At 46.0% G+C, this 23990-nt stretch overlaps 1 protein-coding gene across 2 annotated transcripts in view; it reads left to right on the top strand.

Moving 5' to 3' along the window:
* Window positions 1-23990, top strand: part of SLC1A7 (solute carrier family 1 member 7) — a 134813-nt gene that overhangs the window by 3580 nt on the left and 107243 nt on the right. For both annotated transcript variants that reach the window (XM_068238984.1, XM_068238985.1), the window contains exon 2: window positions 13393-13472. In XM_068238984.1, coding sequence (XP_068095085.1) covers window positions 13393-13472 — 80 coding nt within the window. The remainder of the gene's footprint in view (window positions 1-13392; window positions 13473-23990) is intronic.

Here is a 23990-nt window from a genome sequence, read left to right as displayed (position 1 = left end):
CTATAAAGGGAACCTAAACTTAAAAAAATAGTTTTACTTACCTGGGGCTTCTACCAGCCCCCTGCAGCGCCCTGTGCCCTTGCAGTCCTGGAACGTTCATCCTGTCCTCCGCAGTGACTAAGGCCTCAATTCACTAAGCTTATCTCCTGTCTTTAATAACTCTTCTAGAGTTGTTACCATGGTGATAAGGCATGTAGTATTCAGGAAACATTTTACCTCAGGCAAACCTAAAGTTAACTCTTCTGTCTTTAAGTTAACTCTTTAATCCTTAAAATAACTCCAGAGTTAAAGCCTTAAAGAGACTCCGTAACAAAAATTACATCCTGTTTTTTATCATCCTACAAGTTCCAAAAGCTATTCTAATGTGTTCTGGCTTACTGCAGCACTTTCCACTATCACAGTCGCTGTAATAAATCAACTTATCTCTCTCTTGTCAGACTTGTCAGCCTGTGTCTGGAAGGCTGCCAAGTTCTTCAGTGTTGTGGTTCTGTGATGCATCTCCCCTTTCCTGGCCCCTCTATGCACACTGCCTGTGTATAATGATCTCTTGAGATACAAAAGGAAGGCTGTATACAGCCTGCTTGTGTATGGATGTATTTTCTATGTGTGGACATACTGTACATCAACCTACTTCCTGTTTTGGTGGCCATTTTGTTTGTTTATAAACAAACTTTTTAAAACTGTTTTTAACCACTTTTAATGCGGCGAGGAGCGGCGAAATTGTGACAGAGAGTAATAGGAGATGTCCCTAACGCACTGGTATGTTTACTTTTGTGCGATTTTAACAATACAGATTCTCTTTAAAGTTAAAGTTCATTAACTGCTTGTGAAAATAACTACAGAGGAGGTAAATTAACTACAGAAGAGGTAACGTAAGGAATGAAGAGATAAGATAACTCTCTTACTGTGTGGAGGTAAGTTTTCTCTTGCCTTATTATCTCCAGCATGATCTTAGTGAATTGAGGCCATAGTTTAGTTTTCAGACCACTGCACCTGCACGGCTCTGGCCACGTGTTTCCTCGCTCAAGTAACTGTCCTGCGCATGTGCCGGACAGCGACGTGAACGAGGACGCATGCAGCCAGGGACGCGCAGGCGCAGTGGCTTGGCAGGAAAACAAAACTTAGCTGCTGCAGGGGACCGAAGATCGTTCCAGGACTGCGAGGGCACAGGGCGGCTGCAGGGGGCTGGTAGAAGCCCAGGTAAGTAAAACTATTTTTTTTTCCGGTTCCCTTTAAAGGGGAACTGAAGAGAGAGGTATATGGAGGCTGCCATGTTTATTTCCTTTTAAACAATACCAGTTGCCTGGCAGCCCTGCTGATCCTCTGCCTCTAATACTATTAGCCATAGCCCCTGAACAAGCATGCAGCAGATCAGGTGTTTCAGACTTTAAAGTCAGATCTGACAAGACTAGCTGCATGCTTGTTTCTGGTGTTGTTCAGATACTACTGCAGAGAAATAGACCAGCATGGCTGCTAGGCAACTGGTATTGATTAAAAGGAAATAAATATGGCAGCCTCCGTATACCTCTTACTTCAGTTCCCCTTTAAGCACAGCAGAGCCCACAAACAGTCTAAGAATTTGGCCTTCACCACTGTGAGTACTGCCAGCGATTTGTAATTTACTTTGGAGGCTCACTGCCTCATATGCCAACCCCTGTGTACCCTGTGTCTCTGAATCACACACCTGGAACAAGCATGCAGCTAATCCAGTCAGACTTCAGTCAGACCACCTGAACTGCATGCTTGTTCAGGGGCTGTGGCTAAAAGTATGAGCTGGTGCACACCAAGAGCTCGATTCACACAGCCGTGATAAATGCTACCACGGCCATGATAAGCTCGGCACGCGGGTTAGCGCTGGTACAGGTGCACGCGCAATAGTAAAGGTTTGCGCGCATTTATTTTCCCATTCACGCACTAACATATGGGTTAGCGTGTGAAAGGGAAAGTTAATGCTCGCAACCCTTTACTACCTGTACCAGCGCTAACCCGCGTGCCGAGCTTATCACGGCCTTGGTAGCATTTTTCACGGCTGTGTGAATCAAGCTCCAAGAGCGGTTCTGAGCGTTTTTTAAAAATGCTTGAGGATAGAAAACCGCCTTTCTAATGTATTTCAATGGGGTGGTGCACAGCAGAGCGGCTCGTTTTTCCCCCAAACGCAAACTTGGGGGCTGCAAAATTTTTTTAGATTTCTAAGGGGTTTCTGCTTCAATGTAAAGTATAGGAAAGTGGAAAACCGCTCTGAGAAACTCTAGTTCAGAGCGGTTTTCCAGGCGGTTTTGTTACAGAAGCTGTTCAGTAGCAGCTTTACTGTAACAATATATGAAATCTGCTACACAAAAACGCTCCAAAAAAACACTAGGGGCTCGATTCACAAAGCAGTGTTAACTGTTAGCACTGGCCCTTATCACGTCTAAACTGAGTTTAAATGTGAGAAGTAGTGATCGCGTGCACTGCACAGGGCGCTCCGCGCGAAGTGCCCACTAAAGCCTATGGGACTTAGCGCGCGCAAAACATTGCGCGCGGTACTTAGCACGCAATCTGATTGAGAAAACCGGTGCTAACCTACTTAGCACCCTGGTTAGCACGCCTAAAGACTGTAGATGTGCTAAGTAGGTTAGCACTGCATAGTGAATCAAGCCCTAGGCATGTTTAGAAAACCTCTCTTCTTCACATGCCTAGAATCGCTCTAAAAATCTGCTTCAAAAACCGCTAGCGTTTGCGTATCCGCTATCGGTTTTTGGTGTGCACTGGGCCTATCAGAGGCAGAAGAACAGCAGGACAACTAGATTATTTGCATTGTTTAAAAGAAAATCCAATATGTCAGCCTCCATATCCCTCTCACTTCAGGTGTGTGATTTTCCATTGAAAAATCTTTCCTCTCCCTGATTTACATTCTGAAACTTTATAACAGGTGGCAACATCTTTAGTCCTGTCAGGTGCAGCTCTGCGGAATGTTTGTTTTCTGAGCGCCAAAATTTGCCTGGTCTCCCAGAATACTCTGTTTTGGTTTGTGTTGGGGTGGGGGATTCCGTATCTATAATCAGTTTAGGCTAAACATCACTGGGGGTCTGGTGTTACATACCAATATACAGCAATATATAGATAAAAAAAATGTTTCTGGTGCTGAAATCAGGAAAATTACCATAAAAGTGGGCATCCTGAATAGTTTGCTGCATTCTACTACATGTCACTACAGGGCCTCTTTAAAATATCTCAAGTTCTTATTCATTGACAATGTGATTTACAAGGCAGAAGGGGCAGGTGTAATTAGCTGGTGCGTTAGGACAGTTTTGGAAAGCAGGGACAGTTCCAGAGACTAATCTTCAGTAGCTGGGAGCATCCTTGGAAAGTGGGGTCACAGAGCAGATCAGCATCATCTCTCGTGTCCGCATGACCCGGCTGTCGTCAGAGGTGACTCATCACTGCAGAAAGTCTAGTCTTAAAGGAACGCTCCACTTATAAAGAGAGCTCTCATATTCGTTGTAGCATTGCCATAACTATAAACGGATGCTGCACACGTTTTTTGTGAACTAATAATATTATGTTATCATAAAGTACACCTGTGTGAGATCGACAGGCCTATAATTAAGATACCTACCTTGGTAGAGGGAAACCTCTGGAACATTTATTGTTCCCTCAATGATCTGTAGCTCCCCAGTGCCAGTAGCACTCACGCAGCCCCAAACTATGACACTCCCACCACCATGCTTCACTGTAGGCAAGACAAATTTGTCTTTGTACTCCTTAACTGATGCTGCCACACATGCTTGACAGCATCTGAAACAAATAAATGTATCTTGGTCTCATCAGACCACAAGACATGCTTCCAGTAATCCATGTTCCTTGTCTTCAGCAAAATGTTTGCAAGCTTTCTGGTGCATCATCTTTAGAAGAGGCCTCCTTCTGGGACAACAGCCATGCAGTGTGAGGCTTATGGTCTGAGGACAGACAGGATGACCGCTTAACCCCTGCAGCAATGGTGCCAGCACTCATAAGTCTAATTGCAAAAGACAACCTATGACTATGATGCTGAGCACATGCACTTAAAGGGACACTGAGGAGTACCCACATTTAAAAGAATACACTTACCTGGGGCTTCTTCCAGCTCACTGTAGGCGGCGAGGTCCCCCGGCATCCTCCTGGCTCCTCTCCTAAGTGTATTCTTTTAAATTTGGGCACTCCTCAGTGTCCCTTTAACCTCTCTGGTCAACCATGGCATGGCCTGTTCTAATTGGAACCTCTCCTTTTCCACCGCTGTATGGTCTTGGCCCCTGTGCTGCAGCACAGTTTCAGGGTGTTGGCAATCTTCTTATAGCCTAGGCCTCACCTGCTCACTATTCACACCTGAGACCTTGTAACCGGGCCAGGGCCGGATTTGTACTTTTTACCGCCCAAGGCCAACTATATCATCTGTATGGTTGTTAGCTCTGTGTGCCCCAACGCGAATTCAACTTACTTTCCATCATTGGTGTCACAGACAATAGCTATTTTAGTAATATGCGTATAGATTATATGTTATGTTTTGAACTTTTATGGTATGCTTGCCGTCTCGTTGACTTCTGGTGCCCTAGGCCAGGGCCTATGTGGCCTTGCCAGAAATCCGGCCCTGTGTAACCCTACTGATTGCACTTCTCATTTACATGCTAACTTGCAGTGATATACAGGATCTTTTCAAAAAATTAGCATATTGTGATAAAGTTCATTATTTTTTTTAATGTACTGATAAACATTAGACTTTCATATATTTTAGATTCATTACACACAGCTGAAGTAGTTCAAGCCTTTTATTGTTTTAATATTGATGATTTTGGCATACCGCTCATGAAAACCCAAATTTCCTATCTCAAAAAATTAGCATATATTATCCGACCAATAAAAGAAAAGTGTTTTTAAAATAAAACAAAGTCAACCTTCAAATAATTATGTTCAGTTATGCACTCAATACTTGGTCGGGAATCTGTGAAGAAACGCGGAAAAGCCGCCGCTTCTCATGGTGAGGCGGCTGTTTCCGCGTCCAGCATGGCGTTACAACGCGGAAAAACCGCCGCATGCCGCATAGGCAGAGCAGCGGAATCCGCATTGGGAGCGGCGGAATCCGCATTGGAGGCGGCGGACTTGCCGCATGGCAGTGTCCCTGACAAGGGGGGTGAGCGTGGGGAAGCCGCCGCTGGTGTAGTGAGTGGTGCGGCGGCTCCCACGCTCGGTTCGCTGGATACATTGCAAGACAGTACTGGTGTGGCTGGGACTGATTGTCCACCAAGATTCAGAGTGACGCGCGCAGAGAGGCAGAGCTTATATGGCAGTCAGAAAAGGGTCAGCTGACCAAGCCGGTCAGCTGGCAATCCTGCTTCATCTCATTGGTCCAGCACTTAGGGAGGGGCTGGTGTAGGATTTTGTATACATACTGCTGGCTGTTCAATTGCTGGTTGTCTGGCGTTGCGATCACTTTGTGGTAGCACGCAGACCTGAGTCAGATCCGAAAGTGTGCCGGGACCAGCTGGAGCTGTAATCCTACACTTAGTTAGAGTCTATTGATAGTTTAAAGTACTAGTTTGATTGTGATTATCTGTTATGACCTGTTTGCCTGTCTGACCATTCTTCTGAACTCTGATCTTGTACCTTGCTATTCTGATACTCTGTTGCCGTACCTCGGCTCGCCTTTAGACTCTGCATCTGTCTCCTGATTTTGTACCTCGATATATCTGATACCCCGTTACCGACCCTGCCTGTACCTTAGACTCCGCCTCTGCCTTCTGAATCTGTACCTTATCTGTCCGTGTGTTACGACTTGGCTTGTCTGACCTCGAGAACCGACCTTATTGTATAGGCGGTTCCCAGCCTTGGTGGTGACACTTCCTCCTGAGTGTCACTCTTCGGTTGTCCTTCCTACTCTTAGCCTGACTCCTCCTCTCGGGAGAGTTCTTGTCCACGGAAGGAAGTAGTGCAGTACTCCTTACTGTACTGAGGCCTAGTCCTCAAAGTATTACTGTCGCACCAAACTCCTTCACTCTACTCAGGTGTCCAGAGGTTAGCTTATATATCTGATTATCGGTGATACTGCAGATTATCAATAATCTGGTATATATCTGTATTCCCAGTGATACTGCAGATCACCGGTAATCAGATCCTCTCTGTGTTACACCGATCGTTACAGAATCCTTTTGCAGAAATGGCTGCTTCAATGCGGCGTGGTATGGAGGCAATCAGCCTGTGGCACTGCTCAGGTGTTATGGAGGCTCAGGATGCTTCGATAGTGGCCTTAAAGGGACACTTAAGCCAGAAAAAAAAAATAGTTTTACTCACCTGGGGCTTCTACCAGCCCCCTGCAGCAGTCCTGTGCCCTCGCAGCCACTCACTAATCCTCTGGTCCCCCGCTGCCAGCTAGTTTCGTTTTTGCCCGTCAGGACTGGCCACGCGTAGCTTTTTCCGCATTCCCGACTGTAATTAGCTCTATTGCGGGCCACAACGCGTACAAAAATACGCGTTGACGCATAACTATGTGTTCGTAATGCGGCAACGCGTATTTTTGTACGCATTGCAGCCCGCAATAGCGCTAATTACATTCCGGAATGCGGAAAAAGATACGCGTGGCCAGTCCTGACGGGCCTGTCGGCAAAAATGAAACTAGCTGGCAGCGGGGGACCAGAGGATTAGTGAGTGGCTGCGAGGGCACAGGACTGCTGCAGGGGGCTGGTAGAAGCCCCAGGTGAGTAAAACTCATTTTTTTTTTCTGGCTTAAGTGTCCCTTTAACCTCTTGACGACCAGCTAACGCCGATTGGCGTAAACTGGTCGTCTGCGGGTTACCATGGAAACGGCCGCTCGATCGATCGAGTGGCCTTTCCATGTCAGTTCACGGAGGGTGTCTCCGTGAACAGCCGGAGAGCCGCCGATCGCGGCTCGCCGGCAAAATGTAAACACGCGGGGAAGCAGCGCCGTAGGGCGGATCGGCGATCCCCGGCCTCTGAGTGGCCGGGGATCGCCGGCATCTGATAGGCGGAAGCCTATCCTTCAATGCGCAGGACGGAACTCCGTCCTGCGCATTACGGAGAGAGGGAGGGAGGTAAGGAGGGAGGTAAGAAGGCAGAGGCCGGAAATGGCTGCGGAGGGGGGCTTTGAGGAGCCCCCCCCCCCCCCCCCCCCGCAAAACGCAGATGGCCGGCGGCGATCAGACCCCCCCCGGCAGGACATCCCCCTAGTGGGGAAAAAAGGGGGGAAGTCTGATCGCCCTGGCATAATACTGATCTGTGCTGCGGGCTGGAGAGCCCACGCAGCACAGATCAGGCAAATCACCCCTGGTCGGCAAGTGGTTAAGGCCACTATCGAAGCATCCTGGGCCTCCATAACACCTGAGCAGTGCCACAGGCTGATTGCCTCCATGCCACGCCGCATTGAAGGAGTCATTTCTGCAAAAGCATTCCCGACCAAGTATTGAGTGCATAACTGAACACAATGATTTGAAGGTTGACTTTTTTTGTTTTAAAAACACTTTTCTTTTATTGGTCGGATGAAATATGCTAATTTTTTGAGATAGGAATTTGGGGTTTTCATGAGCTATATGCCAAAATCATCAATATTAAAACAATAAAAGGCTTGAACTACTTCAGTTGTGTGTAATGAATCTAAAATATATGAAAGTCTAATGTTTATCAGTACATTACAGAAAACAGTGAACTTTATCACAATATGCTAATTTTTTGAGAAGATCCTGTATTATAAGGGCGCCTCCACTAGTTACCAGAGGATATGGTAATTTCATAGACTACTCAGACTTTAACCAGTTATTATTTCTACTTTATTTTCCCCAATATTTTACTTTATCAATCTGTTCATTTGCTACATGATTTTTGTAATTTTTGTGCACTATTTTGTATAACAAGCAATTAAAAATCATTTGTCTAAGCGCCTGTTTCCACTACATGCAGATTGGATGCAGAACGGATGCAGAAAAACTGACTCCAATGAAAGCCTATGGGCCTGTTTCCACTAAACGCAATTTTTCTGATGCAGATTTTCCCATAAACATTCATTGGAGTCAGTTTCTCTGCATCCAATCTGCGTGTAGTGGAAACAGGCGCTTAGACAAATGATTTTTAATTGCTTGTTATACAAAATAGTATTGTTCTGAATATCCTTTGCAAAGACCCTTGCCTTTCGAATAGAACATTACTATAACTGTTTTTTTAATATATATTGTTATATCTAGTGAGGTTGCTGAAATAACCCTTTTTCCTACAGAACTAGCTAGAGAGTTAGCATAGCATCTTCTCACCCTTTTAACCCTTTAAAGGGGAACTGAAGAGAGAGGTATATGGAGGCTGTCATGTTTATTTCCTTTTAGACAATACCAGTTGCCTGGCAGCCCTGCTGATCCTCTGCCTCTAATACTATTAGCCATAGCCCCTGAACAAGCATGCAGCAGATCAGGTGTTTCAGTGGTTCAGACTTATAAGTCTGATCTGACAAGACTAGCTGCATGCTTGTTTCTGGTTTTAATCAGATACTACTGCAGAGAAATAGACCAGCAGGGCTGCCAGGCAACTGGTATTGATTAAAAGGAAATAAACATGACAGCCTCCATATACCTCTCTCTTCAGTTCCCCTTTAAGGACCGGCCGCCTAACCCCCCTTAAAGCGGTATTGTCACCATAAAAATCAAATTTCAACAGCAACTGGTCTGAGTGTATTAAGTGATAAAGATGCTAATCCTGCATCCAAACCTTTCAAAACTTTTTCTGCTGTTATGATTTGGAGTTATCACATACTTAAAGAACACTGGCCCTTTAGTAGTCGTGCCAAAGAATTGCATGCTGGGGTTCTTTTTATCTATAATCTATTCCTCCTCTTCCCTTTATTTCCCTGCCAGCTTCTTATCTGAAACCTAATCCCCTACTCACTTGTGTTTACAAGCAAGGCTGAGGCGACTCAGCGATTGGAGGAGACAAGAAAAAAAGTAAAGGGCAGAAATGACATCACGAGTTAGCCTTTACTGTGGGCAAAAGACATGGCCCCCACCAGGAACAGAATTCTCGTCATTTACTATATAACATTCACTGAAATCAAAACGTGGACAGTACAATACATGTGTTATGTAAGTAGATCAAGTATTTATCTACTTATATATGTGTTTTTTCCTTGGAATAGTATGGCTGATCCTACTGCTTTAAAGGAGCCATCAGGGAGATTTTTATAAAATAAGCACTACTTACCCAGGGCTTCCTCCAGTCCCAAGCTCCCAGGATGTCCCTCGCTGCAGCTCTGCAGTCAGCCGTTCGCCGCAGGTCCGTCCCGGTCCCCGGCGATGATGTCAGGGCGACTTCCAGGTTGGCCTGTACTGCCACAATCACCGCCACGTGGGCCGGAGCGGACTGCGTAAGCCCAGTAGTTCTGCGCTTGCGCAGTCCGCCCCGGCCCACGTGGCGGGGATTGACAGCGCCACTCACGCAGGCGCAGTACAGAGCAACCTGGAGGTCGCTCTGACTTCATCGCTGGGGACCGGGACGGACCTGCGGCGAGGGACATCCTGGGAGCTTGGGGCTGGAGGAAGCCCCCGTTAAGTAGCGCTTATTTTATAAAAATCTCCCTGATGGACGTTTAAGGACCAGGCACTTTTGCATGGGGGGGGGGGGGTGGACACGCGTTTGGGGGGTCAGGCAGCTGGATCCTGTTGCTGGGCCGTGTCCCCCCCTGTGTGGACAGGTGTCCCCCCTTTCAGCAGCAGCTTTCACTCACCTTCCAGGCTCCAGTGATGAGCCGCTGTGGACACCACCGCTCTCTTCGACATCCCCGCTTGTACTGACGCTAACTCCCAGGTCGCGGCTTGATGACGTCATCAAGCCAGGGCCCGGGACTTACGTCACAATGTGCAGAGATGCTGGCAAGAGCGGTGGGGAGCGCTAATCGTCGCGGGAACAGCAGGGAGGTGAGTGGATCCTCTTCTTTCCCCCCTACCACCGCAGCTGTCAAATTGATCACTACGATCCGCCGGCTATCATAGTGATCACGTGATCAGCAGCCATACGCGATGGCTGCTGATCTCTGAGGGGAGATGTCAGCTGTCATATGACAGCTGACATCTCCCCTCTCGGCGTGCACGATCGCGTCGGGAGCGGAAACGGCGTGCGGCGTAGATCCTACGTCGCATCAGGCTAGAACAGCCAGAAATGCGGCGTAGGATCTCATAGCGGCGGTCCCCAAGAGGTTAAGCTATGGCAAAGGGAACAGGAATTGGAGGGTATATATATATATTGTAAACAGAGGCTGAAAATAACATTGTTGTTGGAAACACCTGACCTCCCAGGATATCCCAGGAGGCCGTGCGTCAGTGACTGCCCGGTACACGTGCTCTGTAGCCATTAGCAGATAAACCTTTTACCACATTAGAGAGGAGACAAAGGGGGGTTAGAGAACTGTGACCTGCAGTTCACTGACCGCAGACAGAAATCAGGGAAAAAGTGTTGCAGGAGGTTTGTATAAAACAAATTTTCATAAAAAAAGTTGTTGTTTTTTTAAATAAGGAAAAATTATGCAGATGGGACCAGTTTATACTTTGAGGGAAAAAGTCCACGTTAATTGTAGCAATCACCGTGGGTAAAAATAGAGAACATGTTAGCAACACTGAGGTCTCATTCACATCTAAAATCGTAATGGCATACGCAAGCGTTTTGCGTTTTTGTGCTGCGTTTTTTTCCCCTCCCGGCGCTCCACTGCGCGCTGCGTTTTTGGTAAAGGCGCTTTTCCAGAGCAGTTTTGTCATTCACTCCCTGACGCAAGTCAGGAAGTGAACTCTTTGACCTGGAAAAGAATAAATGCAGTGTATTTATTCTAAAAAAACACAAACGCAAACGCTGCATAAAGCGATTTTGTGAGCGTTTAGCTCTCTTCCTATATCTTCCATTATAGCAAAAGCGCCCCAAAAATGGTACAGGCACCGCTTTGCAGACCGCAAAGCAGACGCAACGTGCTGATATGAACCTTCTCATAGAAATTCATTGCACAAGCGTTTTGTGGGCGATTTTGAATATCGCCTGCACTGGAAAAAAGGGCAAAAACGCCCTTTAGTGTGAAGAAGCCCTTAGGCAGCTGAACTGGGAGCTCGTCAAGTAGTTCGGGCTCCCAACCACCGCCCACTAAGTGACTTCCGCACTTTTTTAAAGGACCGCTATTGCGAAATGTATAAGAAAATAAAACTAAAAATTACTGATACATAAGAGAAAGAAAGTAGTAGGAAGAGTAATGGTTAATAGTTAAAAAAAAAAAATAATTTCTGCTGTTTAGATGACATTCTGCATGAGACATTGTTACCCACACACGTTTGGGATGCTTTATTGCCTGCTGTGGGGGCAGGGGCGTATCTGGGTGACATAGCGCCTATAGCAAACACTGAAATTGCACCCCCCTTCCCCATCAGACCACCTTGTCCCATAATTACAGCTTCTTTTCTTGCAATGATACAAGTCTCCCCAGTATAGGCTGCTAGAGTTAGCCCCCAAGTAAAAGTAACCAGAGGTTGCACCCTAGTATAGGTAGCCAGAGGTAGTTCACCCAGTATAAGTAGACCCATATTTACGTTGCCCTCCCAGTATATGTAGTTAGAGATGTCTCCCCGGTATAAGTAGCCTTCTTTAGCATAAGTGGTAAGAGAGGTGTCCCCCCAGTATAAGTAGTCCCTCAGTATAGGTAATGATAGGTTCCCCTCAGTATAAGTAACCCCCTCAGTATAGATTTGGCAGGAGTCCCCCAGTATAAGTAGACCCCCCTCAGTATAGGTAGTGAGAGATGTCCTCTAGTATAAGAGAAGGTACAAATGCCTGAAAGGCATCCTTCAGTATGGTGGTGAAGCATGAGGTAGGAGGATGAAGCCATTGCGCCCATGGTGCTGTGGCGCTCATGGCGCAAGCCATGCCTGTACCCCTCTAGATATGCCTCTGTGTGGGGGAGCACGTACTGTAATCATCCTTTCCTTGAGCTGATAGTCCTTGGACAATCCCAATGATATATACAGCTCCCATTAGCACGGTAGTAAAACTGTCATCTGCTTTCCTGCTTAGCTATCAGGGACAACAAAGAGATGATTTGCATATTCAGCAGTGATGCACTATGGGACACCTCAGAGCTCACTTCGTCCTGATTTATCACTAAAACCTTCTGTTTAAAGAAGGAAAACTTCTGTTTTGCATAGCATTTTTAGAGATGAGCGTAATGACTTAATTACGATTTCGCGAAATTTCGCGTAATTAGTGTAATTACGATTATGGCCGTAAGTACATAATCGTAATGAAGAAGGATTTCGCGAAATTCCGCGGAAGCGTAATTTTCGCATTACAGTGGGTATCGCGAAATTACGTTTGCCTTGCATGCAACCATTTGTAAGCGTAGTTACATAACGTAATTTTGCGATAGTTCATATTACTGTAAGCGTTAATTTTCGCGTAGTTTTCGCGTTACGGAATGCTATTTCGCATATAAAATTCGCCATGTAGTGATATTTCGCATCAAAATTCGCCATGCAGACGAAAATGCCTTTGGCGAAAAATCGCGAGCAACCCTGCTAACAAGTAATTACGAAATTCGCAAAATTACGAAGAAATGCGAAATTACGTTATGGTTTAACGCGAAATTACGTTATTGTTTAACGCAAAATTACGTTATGAACGAAACGCGAAATTACGCGTTGAAAATTACACTTACGGTATTTTCAATTACGATTTTAATGGCAATTACGCTACCATAATTTCGCATCGTAATAGCAAATTTCGCATGCGTAATTATAGTAACGCAAAATTTCGGCTCAACACTAAGCATTTTAGTTGGGAGGCTTTTGGATTTCTTTTAGCCCCTTACACACTCCTAGGTGTTTAGTTTCACCATGAGCTTTTTGAGTGATTCAAAACGCTAGCGATTTCCCTAAACGCTCAGCTAATGTTAATGGATGGGCCAAATTCCACTGGAGCGATTGCGATTATCAAAATTGCAAACACAGGACATGCAGCATTTTTTGAGCGTTAGCATTTTAAAGGGATACAGAGCTGGAACAATCAAAACCTTTTATACATAAGGCTGGGGCTTCCTCCAGCCCCATCCGCTCCGATCGCTCCCGCGCCGCCGTCCTCCACTGCCCACAGCTCCGGTACTGGGTCACTTCCTTCAGTCGGCTCCAGTCTGACATAAGAGATGTGAGCTCTTTGCGTATCTCTCCAGCAGCCGCTTTCAGGCAGAGAAATTAAAAAAGTTACACAGCATGGTTACCGTATTTGTGTGCTAGGCGCTGTACATACACATGTCTATCTCATCATGTCACATGTCACATCGGTTGTCCTTTAACAGGTCTTTATTGTGTCGGTTATCCTGAGGTCACTTGCTTCTAACAGACCCTTCTGTATTGTGTCTTATAGGAGATCAGTTACTTCCAGTTTCCTGGGGAGCTTCTCATGAGGATGCTGAAGATGCTGATTCTTCCACTTGTGGTATCCAGGTAACCCCATAATACTCATTTTACATCTCCATCACCATTTATGAAACCTGCATGCGCTGTATATTATTTATATTATTTCCAGTTCACCAAGAGCAAGTGGCCATATTAATATATTGTAGGTCATTTGCTATAAAGAGTTAAAGGACCACTGTCGCAAAAAAAAAAGGTAAATGTAAAATACATTTGTACCGATACATATAATAAGTGCATTTCTCCCTGAGTAAAATGAGCAATTAATTATTTTGTTGTTATTATGTTGCGTTCACCTAGAAAAGGGAGTGAAAGTCTGACAGAACTGACAGGCTTTGGAATTGTCAATTTCTTCATAGGGGATTCTCAGTTTTTCCTTCATCGGATCTGTCATACTTTTACTATCTACTGTAAGTGACAGCGACATAGGAAAAAAGTAATTTAAAGCTTATTTTACTCTGGAAAAAATGTATATTTTATACATATGCATGCAGAGCAGGGACAAGGTCCTCCAGCACCCAAGGCTGAGACACCAAAGTGCGCCCCTCCATCCCTCCCACCCCAGCCATCACACACTGATTGCTATTAGACTAAGAGGGCCACAGGGCCCACAACCTCCCCAACACCTTAATATCTAGTTATATGGATTGCAGTCACTGCCATGTATCCCCTTTTCTTATTTCTTTCTGCTTCAAACACAATTAGGAATGACAGCTAAATGAATTCTGCGCCCCCTCCTACACTGCGCCCTGAGGCTGGAGCCTCTCCAGCCTATGCCTCGGCCCGGCCCTGTATGCATGCATAAAAATTTATTATTTTTTGGGGATTGTGGTCCTTTAAATATTTCCATCTCACCCATAACAATCACTTTATCCTCCTGATGTCTGCCTATGTAAAATGCATCACTGCTGCGCAGGATATGGATCTGTACAGAACTGAGCGCTACAATTAGATGTATTCTCTTGAACTCAATGTGAACTCACCATGGGACTTGGAATCATTTGTGAATGGATTTATGCTGCAGATTTCCTACAATTAAGGTTTATTGAACTCAAAAAGAAAAAAAAACATTCTTATTGCTTCACCTAAATCTGTAAATTGTATTTGTGGCATTTCTAATAATGGATATGACAAGTAGGTTCTTATGGCAAGACGGTTCTGTCTGTTGCAGGAAAATGCTGTAAGGGTTCGTTCACACCTAGGGCGTTTTGCAGGGTTTTTTTGACAGCGGGAGATTTTAAAGAAAACCTGAACTGAAAATAAAAAAGTCAAAATAACCATACACAGGTCATACTTGCCTCCAGTGTAGTCTACTCCTCAATCTCTTTCTCCTCCTGTGTCCTGTTTGTCTGCTGTGATCAATGGAATTCTCCGTCCTTCATTTTAAAAATGGCCATTACCCCATAACAGCTTCCTGCTCAGCACACTGTTACTCTGTAATATAGCCCACTTGAGCCATAGGGAAACATGGGCATTACCTTACTCATCAGTTGTAACTGACAGCTGCTGATATATAACTGACAGCAACTTGTATATTTCAATACTGACAAAATATTGTCAGAACTGGAAGGGATCACTGTAAGAAGAAAATGGTGAGCTTCTGAGAGGAACTGACGGTGAGGTTAGTATGTAACATTCATTTGCAGCTACGTCTTGTGTTTATTTTATATAGTTTTACTCGCTTCAGGTTCCTTTTAAAAAACGTCCTATCAATCGCTAGTGCAATGAATCCTTATGGGATAGTTCATATCAGTGCGTTTCGTCAGCTTTCCGCTCAGCAAAGCACTGCCTGTACCATTTATAAGGCGATTTTGCTACAGTGGAAGATATAGGAAAAACGCAAACCGCTCACAAAATCGCTTTCTGCAGCCATTGCCTTCGCGTTTTTAAGAATAAATTAAAAAATGTATCACCTAAACAACCTTTGTTGTTTGTTCTTTGTATTCTCTCCATGACTAATACCCAGGGCCGGATTTAGGCCAAGGCCACCGAGGCCATGATCTAGGGCACCACAGGAGGAAGGGCACCAAAGCAGCAGGCTAAACTGGTGCAGCATTTGCAAGCTTGTAAATGCTGCAATGCAGGGAGATCAGGTGAGGGCCTGATCGTGGTACTCTTCTGCCAGCCGCCTGTGCAGCAGCCACCTTGCTCTCTGTGCACCTTTGCATTGTGGCAGGCGGCTATGGACTTGGGCAGCATTGAAGACAGAAAGGAAAAGGAAGCTTCTGCACTGGAGATGAGCGGAAAAAGAAGAGCTGGCTAACTATACTGAAAGGGGGTGGGAAAAGGAGGGTTTAAAGGGACACTTAAGTCAAACAAAAAAAATGAGTTTTACTCACCTGGGGTCTCCAATAGCCCCCTGCAGCTGTCCGGTGCCCTCGCCGTCTCCCTCCGATCCTCCTGGCCCCGCTGGCAGCCACTTCCTGTTTCGGTGACAGGAGCTGACAGGCTGGGGACACGAGTGATTCTTCGCGTTCCTGGCCACAATAGCGCCATCTATGCTACTATAGCATATATCATATACCATATAGCAGCATAGAGGGTGCTAATGTGTCTGGGAATGCGAAGAATCACTCGCGTTCCCAGCCTGTCAGCTCCTGTCACCGAAACAGGAAGTGGCTGCCGGTGGGGCCAGGAGGATCGGAGGGAGGCGGCGAGGGCACCGGACAGCTGCAGGGGGCTATTGGAAGCCCTAGGTGAGTAAAACTCATTTTTTTTGTTTGACTTAAGTGTCCCTTTAAGGGAGTCACCTGGCTACCTATATTAGAGGGTAAGGGGGGAGGGGTCATCTGGCTACCTATACTGGGTGGGGGGGGGGGGTCAACAGGCTATCTATACTAGAAGGAAGGGGGGAGGGGGTCACCTGGTTACCTATACTGGAGGGAAGGGTAAGTGGTCATCTCACTACCTATACTGGAGGGAAGGGGGGAGGGGGTCACCTGGCTACCTATACTGGAGGGAAGCGGGGAGGGGTCATTTCATTACCTATACGGCAGGTGACAGTGGCCTTGGGCAGTAAAAAGTAAAAATCTGGCGCTGCTAATACCGGACCACACGCAACTGGCTTTAAGAATAAATACATTGTATTTATTATATTCTTGGTCAAATAGTTCACTTCCTGACTTGTGTCAAATCGCTCTGCAAAAGCGCTGTACACAAAATCGTAGCGCGCAGGTAAGCACCGGGAGGGGGAAAAATATCACTCACAAAATCGCAAAACGCTGGCATTTGTGATTTCCATTTTAGATGTGAACAAAGCCTGAAAGCGGTGAAAAAACACACCCAGGCATCAGAAAATGTGTAATGTGCAGTAAAAGCGTGGCAAAGTCTCTGCAAAGATGTGAAATAAGAAAAATAAACTTTTACCCGTTGTTCTCACATTTGGTTTGTGGCTTTGTCAGTGGCGTACGTGCAAAATGGGTGCTGGAAATATCCACTAGTAGAATATTGGTATTACTGGTTTTACCCTATTCTACACAAACCCTCCCTCTTTCGATGCCTAAAGGGGCACTACAGCGAAAAATTGTAAAATTTAAAATATGTGCAAACATAAACAAATAAGAAGTACATTTTTTCCAGAGTGAAATGAACCATAAATTACTTTTCTCCTATGTTGCTGTCACTTACAGTATGTAGTAGAAATCTGACAGAAGTGACAGGTTTTGGTCTAGTCCATCTCTTCATGGGGGATTCTCAGCAAGGCTTTTATTTTGTATAAACATATTCCCTAAAAAGGATTTAAACAATGGTGCCGGACAGCTTCCCTGCTTGTTACACAGTTTTTTTTGCTATTTACTAAGTGCTTCTGAAAATAAATAAACCCCTGAGATATACTAGTCCACCTGTCGCTTCTGTCAGATTTCTACTACCTGCTGTAAGTGACAGCAACATAGGAGAAAAGTAATTTATGGCTCATTTTACTCTGGAAAAAAATTACTTCTTATTTGATTATGTTTGCACATATTTTAAATTTTACAATTTTTCACCATAGTGCCCCTTAACTCTAACCGCCCCCCCCCCCGATTCCTAACCCAAACAAATACCCCCCTCACAGAGCCTAACCCTAACCAACCCCCCACCGATGCCTGACCCTCACGAACCCCCCCCCCCACACACACACACACTGCCTAACCCTAACGACCCCCCAACTGGTGCCTAACTCTAATGACCTCCTTTACCACCACCGATACCTAACCCTTATTGACCCCGCACCCATACCTAACCCTAATCATCCCCTCCGGATGCCCTTATAGGCACTAATAACTTGGGTGCCCTATAGGTCTGTAGTACCCAAATTTCCTGTTTCATTGTCAGTGTCTCTTCAAAAAATCCACCGTATTTAACCTAAATAGCAAGGCAGGGTTCACATTGGGAAAGTTCCGCGGCATAGCTATAAAGATAGCGCCAAAGAATTCCGCCAGTGGAATATTGGTAAAATTACTGATTTTCTACTAATTCCTACAGTGGGATGCAAAAGTTTGGGCAACCTTGTTAATCGTCATGATTTTCCTGTATAAATCGTTGGTTGTTACGATAAATGTCAGTTAAATATATCATATAGGAGACACACACAGTGATATTTGAGAAGTGAAATGAAGTTTATTGGATTTACAGAAAGTGTGCAATAATTGTTTAAACAAAATTAGGCAGGTGCATAAATTTGGGCACCACAAAATAGAAATTAATTCAATATTTAGTAGATCCTCCTTTTGCAGAAATTACAGCCTCTAAACGCTTTCTGTAGGTTCCAATGAAAGTCTGGATTCTGGTTGAAGGTATTTTGGAAAATTCCTCTTTACAAAACATCTCTAGTTCATTCAGGTTTGATTGCTTCCGAGCATGGACAGCTCTCTATAACTTGCAGCACAGATTTTCAATTATATTCAGGTCTGGGGACTGAGATGGCCATTCCAGAACGTTGTACTTGTTCCTCTGCATAAATGCCTTAGTGGATTTTGAGGAGTGTTTGGGGTTGTTGTCTCATTGAAAGCTCCAGCCCTGACGCAGCTTCAGCTTTGTCACTGATTCCTGGACATTGGTCTCCAGAATCTACTGATACTGAGTGGCATCCATGCGTCCCTCAACTTTGACAAGATTCCCAGTCCCTGCACTGGCCACACAGCCCCACAGCATGATGGAACCACCACCATATTTTACTGTAGGTAGCAGGAGTTTTTCTTGGAATGCTGTGTTCTTTTTCCTCCATGCATAATGCCAGTGGCGGCTCCAGGAAATTTTTTTAGGGGGTGCTATGCAGGTGCTGGACCAATTTCCGGGGGAGCTGACGACCTGCGGCGCGCTTCGCGCGCCGCGGCAAAAAATGGGTGTGGCTACAACCCGCGGCGAAAAAATGGGCGTGGTCATGACCGGATGAGGGCGGGGCTAACTGTAATTTAAAGTGAACCCAGGGTGAGAGTGATATGGTGGCTGCCATATTTATTTCCTTTTAAACAATACTAGTTGCCTGGCAGCCCTGCTGATCTATTTGGCTGTAGTAGTGAACTGAATTACACCAGAAACAAGCCATGCAGCTAATCTTGTCAGTTCTGACAATATTGTCAGAAACCCCTGACCTGCTGCATGCTTGTTCAGGGTCTATGGTTGAAAGAATAAGAGGCAGAGGACCAGCACGGCAGCCAGGCAACTGGTATTGCTTAAAGGGAGATAAATATGGCAGCCTCAATATTATTCTCACCTCGGGTTCCCTTTAAAAGTGCAACGCAAAGACAGAGGGCCCAAGTTTTGGTGACCCTTTTCCCAGAAAATTCACATAATTGTGCAGGTTTTCTCAAGAAAATACACGTAATGTGAGCAGATTTTAACAAAAAACGTCCAATGACCCCAATATGCACAATCGTTATCAGATATGGCTCCAATATGCACAATCGGTAGCAGATATGACCCCAATATGCACAATCGGTAGCAGATATGACCCCAATATGCACAATCGGTAGCAGATATGACCCCAATATGCACAATCGGTAGCAGATATGACCCCAATATGCACAATCGGTAGCAGATATGACCCCAATATGCACAATCGGTAGCAGATATGGCCCCAATATGCACAATCGGTAGCAGATATGGCCCCAATATGCACAATCGGTAGCAGATATGGCCCCAATATGCACAATCGGTAGCAGATATGGCCCCAATATGCACAATCGGTAGCAGATATGGTCCCAATATGCACAATCGTTATCAGATATGGCCCCAATATGCACAATCGTTATCAGATATGGCCCCAATATGCACAATCGGTAGCAGATATGACCCCAATATGCACAATCGGTAGCAGATATGACCCCAATATGCACAATCGGTAGCAGATATGACCCCAATATGCACAATCGGTAGCAGATATGACCCCAATATGCACAATCGGTAGCAGATATGGCCCCAATATGCACAATCGGTAGCAGATATGGCCCCAATATGCACAATCGGTAGCAGATATGGCCCCAATATGCACAATCGGTAGCAGATATGGCCCCAATATGCACAATCGGTAGCAGATATGGTCCCAATATGCACAATCGTTATCAGATATGGCCCCAATATGCACAATCGTTATCAGATATGGCCCCAATATGCACAATCGGTAGCAGATATGACCCCAATATGCACAATCGTTATCAGATATGACCCCAATATGCACAATCGGTAGCAGATATGACCCCAATATGCACAATCGGTAGCAGATATGACCCCAATATGCACAATCGGTAGCAGATATGACCCCAATATGCACAATCGGTAGCAGATATGACCCCAATATGCACAATCGGTAGCAGATATGACCCCAATATGCACAATCGGTAGCAGATATGACCCCAATATGCACAATCGGTAGCAGATATGACCCCAATATGCACAATCGGTAGCAGATATGACTCCAATATGCACAATCCGTAGCAGATATGACCCCAATATGCACAATCGGTAGCAGAAATGACCCCAATATGCACAATCGGTAGCAGAAATGACCCCAATATGCACAATCGGTAGCAGAAATGACCCCAATATGCACAATCGGTAGCAGAAATGACCCCAATATGCACAATCGGTAGCAGAAATGACCGCAATATGCACAATCGGTAGCAGAAATGACCCAAATATGCACAATCGGTAGCAGAAATGACCGCAATATGCACAATCCGTAGCAGATATGACCCCAATATGCACAATCCGTAGCAGATATGACCCCAATATGCACAATCCGTAGCAGATATGACCCCAATATGCACAATCCGTAGCAGATATGACCCCAATATGCACAATCCGTAGCAGATATGACCCCAATATGCACAATCCGTAGCAGATATGACCCCAATATGCACAATCAGCATCACCTGAAAAAGAAACGAAAAACCCATTTACTCACCTACAGCCAGAAGACCTTCTTTCCCGACCTCCTGTCCCGAGTCCCGACCTCATTGTGGCGCGCAGCGCCCGCGCGCCCACGATCCTCTTCCTTCCCGACGTCACGACGAGACTTCCTGCCTGCATGCAGAGAGCAGGGCTACGGGAAAATGGCCGCCCGAAGCCATGCACTGCAGACTCGAAGTCTGCAGAACAGGGCTCCGGGCGGCCATCTTACCGTAGCCCTGCTCTGCTGCTTCGGGCTGCCGCTGTGAACTGACTTGGCGTCTTTTAGACGCCTGAAGTCAGTTCACTCCAGGGGGTGCTTTGGGGGTGCTTGGACGATTCTAGGGGGTGCTCGAGCACCCCCAAGCACCCCCCTGGCGCCGCCCCTGCATAATGCCCATTGTTATGCCTAAATAACTCAATTTTAGTTTCATCAGTTCACAGCACCTTATTCCAAAATTATGCTGGCTTGTCCAAATGTGCTTTAGAATCAGAATCAGAATCAATTTATTTCGCCAAGTAACTTTGCACTTACAAGGAATTTGTCTTGGCAGTTGCTTAACAAACAGAAACAAAAACAATACAAGGACAGACAGTGTGCATATTACAAGTCAAGAGAATAGTATAGTGCAGCCTTTCTCAACCTTTCTACCCTGGAGGAACCCTGCTAATAACTTTTGGATCTCAAGGAACCCCTGCAAACAATTTTTTGGTCTCGAGGAACCCCTGCATTTATTTTGCAGGAGGCATGGTCTTTAAAAGTATGTGTGGCTGTTTATTTCACTACTCCCCACACTGCCACTCATTATACCGTCTCCTGATGCCTCAATTTAGTGCTTCTTGTTACAGTACTACCTATTATAGTGTGCTCTATTATACTTCCCCCACAATAGGGGAAAATGCCAAGGAACCCCTGCAGAGTCCTCAAGGAACCCTGGGGTTCCAGGGAACCCTGGTTGAGAAAGCCTGGTATAGTGTAACGATCGGTGTCAGCACACAGAGAGAATCTGATTATTGATGATCTGCAGAATCATCAACCATACAGATGTATACCTGATTATGGATGATCTGCAGAATCGCCAATAATACAAGTATGACTAACCTCTGGACACCTAATGAAGTGTAAGTGTTTGGTGTAACTGTAGGCTATCTCCCGTGAGGCGGGAGATACAGGCAGCTTAGCCAAGAACCACCTGAGGGGCAGGTGGCCCTGGGAAGTGCAGGAACTATCTCCTAGAGAGAGGGAATAGAGAGGACCTGGCAACCAGGGATATCTGGAGATCAGATATAGACTGTACTGCAGCCAGGGGACTCCAGGGGAAGAGGCCACTGGCTGCTAACAGGCCGGACTCTCTGAGGAGCAGGAGTCCTAGTTGCAACTGACACTTGGTGGAATTGTGTCACTGCTAGTACAGATAGACTGAGCACTCAAGGAGTGAGTGACAGCCTGGAAGGTCGGGCAGGCCGGGTCGGCAACACACGAGCAGATAAGGTACAGAGACAGAAGGCTGATTCGGTAACCGGGTACAGGCAGGGTCTGGCAACAGGAAGGCAGATATGCAGGGGTACCGAATCAGAAGGCAAGAGAGAGGTCGACAGAGCAAATAGTCATAACAGAAATAGAGCAGAGTCCTAGTCTGGGGTGTGAGGTCCGTGGTCTCGACACCCAGGAACTAGTCTAACGTATAACACAGCAAAGACACAGTTATCCTAAACTTGGGTGTGAGGTCCTTGGTCACAACACCCCGGAACTGATCTAAAGTATAACACAGCAATGACACAGTAATCCTAAGCTTGGGTGTGAGGTCCTTGGTCACAACACCCCAGAACTGGTCTAAAGTATAACACAGCAATGACACAGTAATCCTAAGCTTGGGTGTGAGGTCCTTGGTCACAACACCCCGGAACTGGTCTAAAGTATAACACAAGCGTAATCTGGTCCACCTGGTTCTAACACACTGTGGGATCTGACTGTGGTCTGAGTGCTCACACGTATGTATTCGCAACGGCAGACAACTTGAGACTGACCAGCGAGATGTATATATAGTGCAGCACTCCTCAGCGCCACCCAGTGCCATTCAGCCAATCAAAGACTGCGCTGGGATCAGCTGATCAACCTGATCAGCTGATCTCTCTCCTACTGGCATAAAGGTCCTGCCTCGTAGCTCTCCACCTGTGTGCACTAGAAGGCTCAGACAAACCAGACTCATGCTGCTGTGCGGAAACCGCCGGTCTGAACGCGGAGACAGCCACCCCGCTGCCAGACCGCGCGGCGGCATCTCTGCAATCCATTACATATAGCATACCTCAAGTGGCTCTGTTTGTGCTGTTAGCTTCCTCTGCATCACCCTCGCATACAGCATCTCCTTGTGTAAAGTGCACCGAATGGTTGAACGATGCACAGTGACTCCATCTGCAGCAAGATGATGATATTGTTGGTCTTTGGTGCTGGTGTGGGTTCACTATGACTGTTCTCACCATTCGTCACTTCTGTTTCTCTGAGATTTTTCTTGGTCTGCAACTTCGAGCCTTAAGTTGAACTGAGCCTGCGGTCCTCCATTTCCTCAATGTGTTCCTAACTGTGGAAACAGACAGCTGAAATCTCTGAGACAGCTTTCTGTATCCTTCCCCTAAACCATGATGGTGAACAATCTTTGTCTTTGGGTCATTTGAGAGTTGTTTTGAGACCCCCATGTTGCTACTCTTCAGAGAAAATTAAAAGAGGAGGGAAATTTACAATTGCCCCCCTTAAGGTGGCCATACACTGGTCGATTTACCATCAGATTCGACCCAAAGATAGATCCCTCTCTGATCGAATCTGATCAGAGAGGGAACTTATGGTCACCTTTTCAGCCTGAAACCGATCACAATCTGTGGAGCTGCCGCTGCTGCCGCCCCCCCCCCCCTGCATACATTACCTGCTCCGCCGGCGCGAGTCCCCTGGTCCACCGCTGTCTTCTCCGCCTGGCCCCGGCATCGTCTCTGCATCGGCTCCCGGCTGGCATCCGCGTATAACTTTCTGTCACTCCAGTGACAGCGGAAGTTCAAATAGAGCGCCCTCCGTTTGTACTTCCGCTGTCACTGCAGTGACACAGGAAGTTATGCCGGATGCCGGGATGCGGAAGCTGATGCGGAGAAGATGCCGGGACCAGGCGGAGAAGACAGCGGTGGACCAGGCGA

Source organism: Hyperolius riggenbachi, chromosome 6, assembly GCF_040937935.1.
Source record: "Hyperolius riggenbachi isolate aHypRig1 chromosome 6, aHypRig1.pri, whole genome shotgun sequence".
Lineage (NCBI taxonomy): Eukaryota > Metazoa > Chordata > Amphibia > Anura > Hyperoliidae > Hyperolius > Hyperolius riggenbachi.
This window is presented reverse-complemented; position numbering and strand designations above follow the sequence as displayed.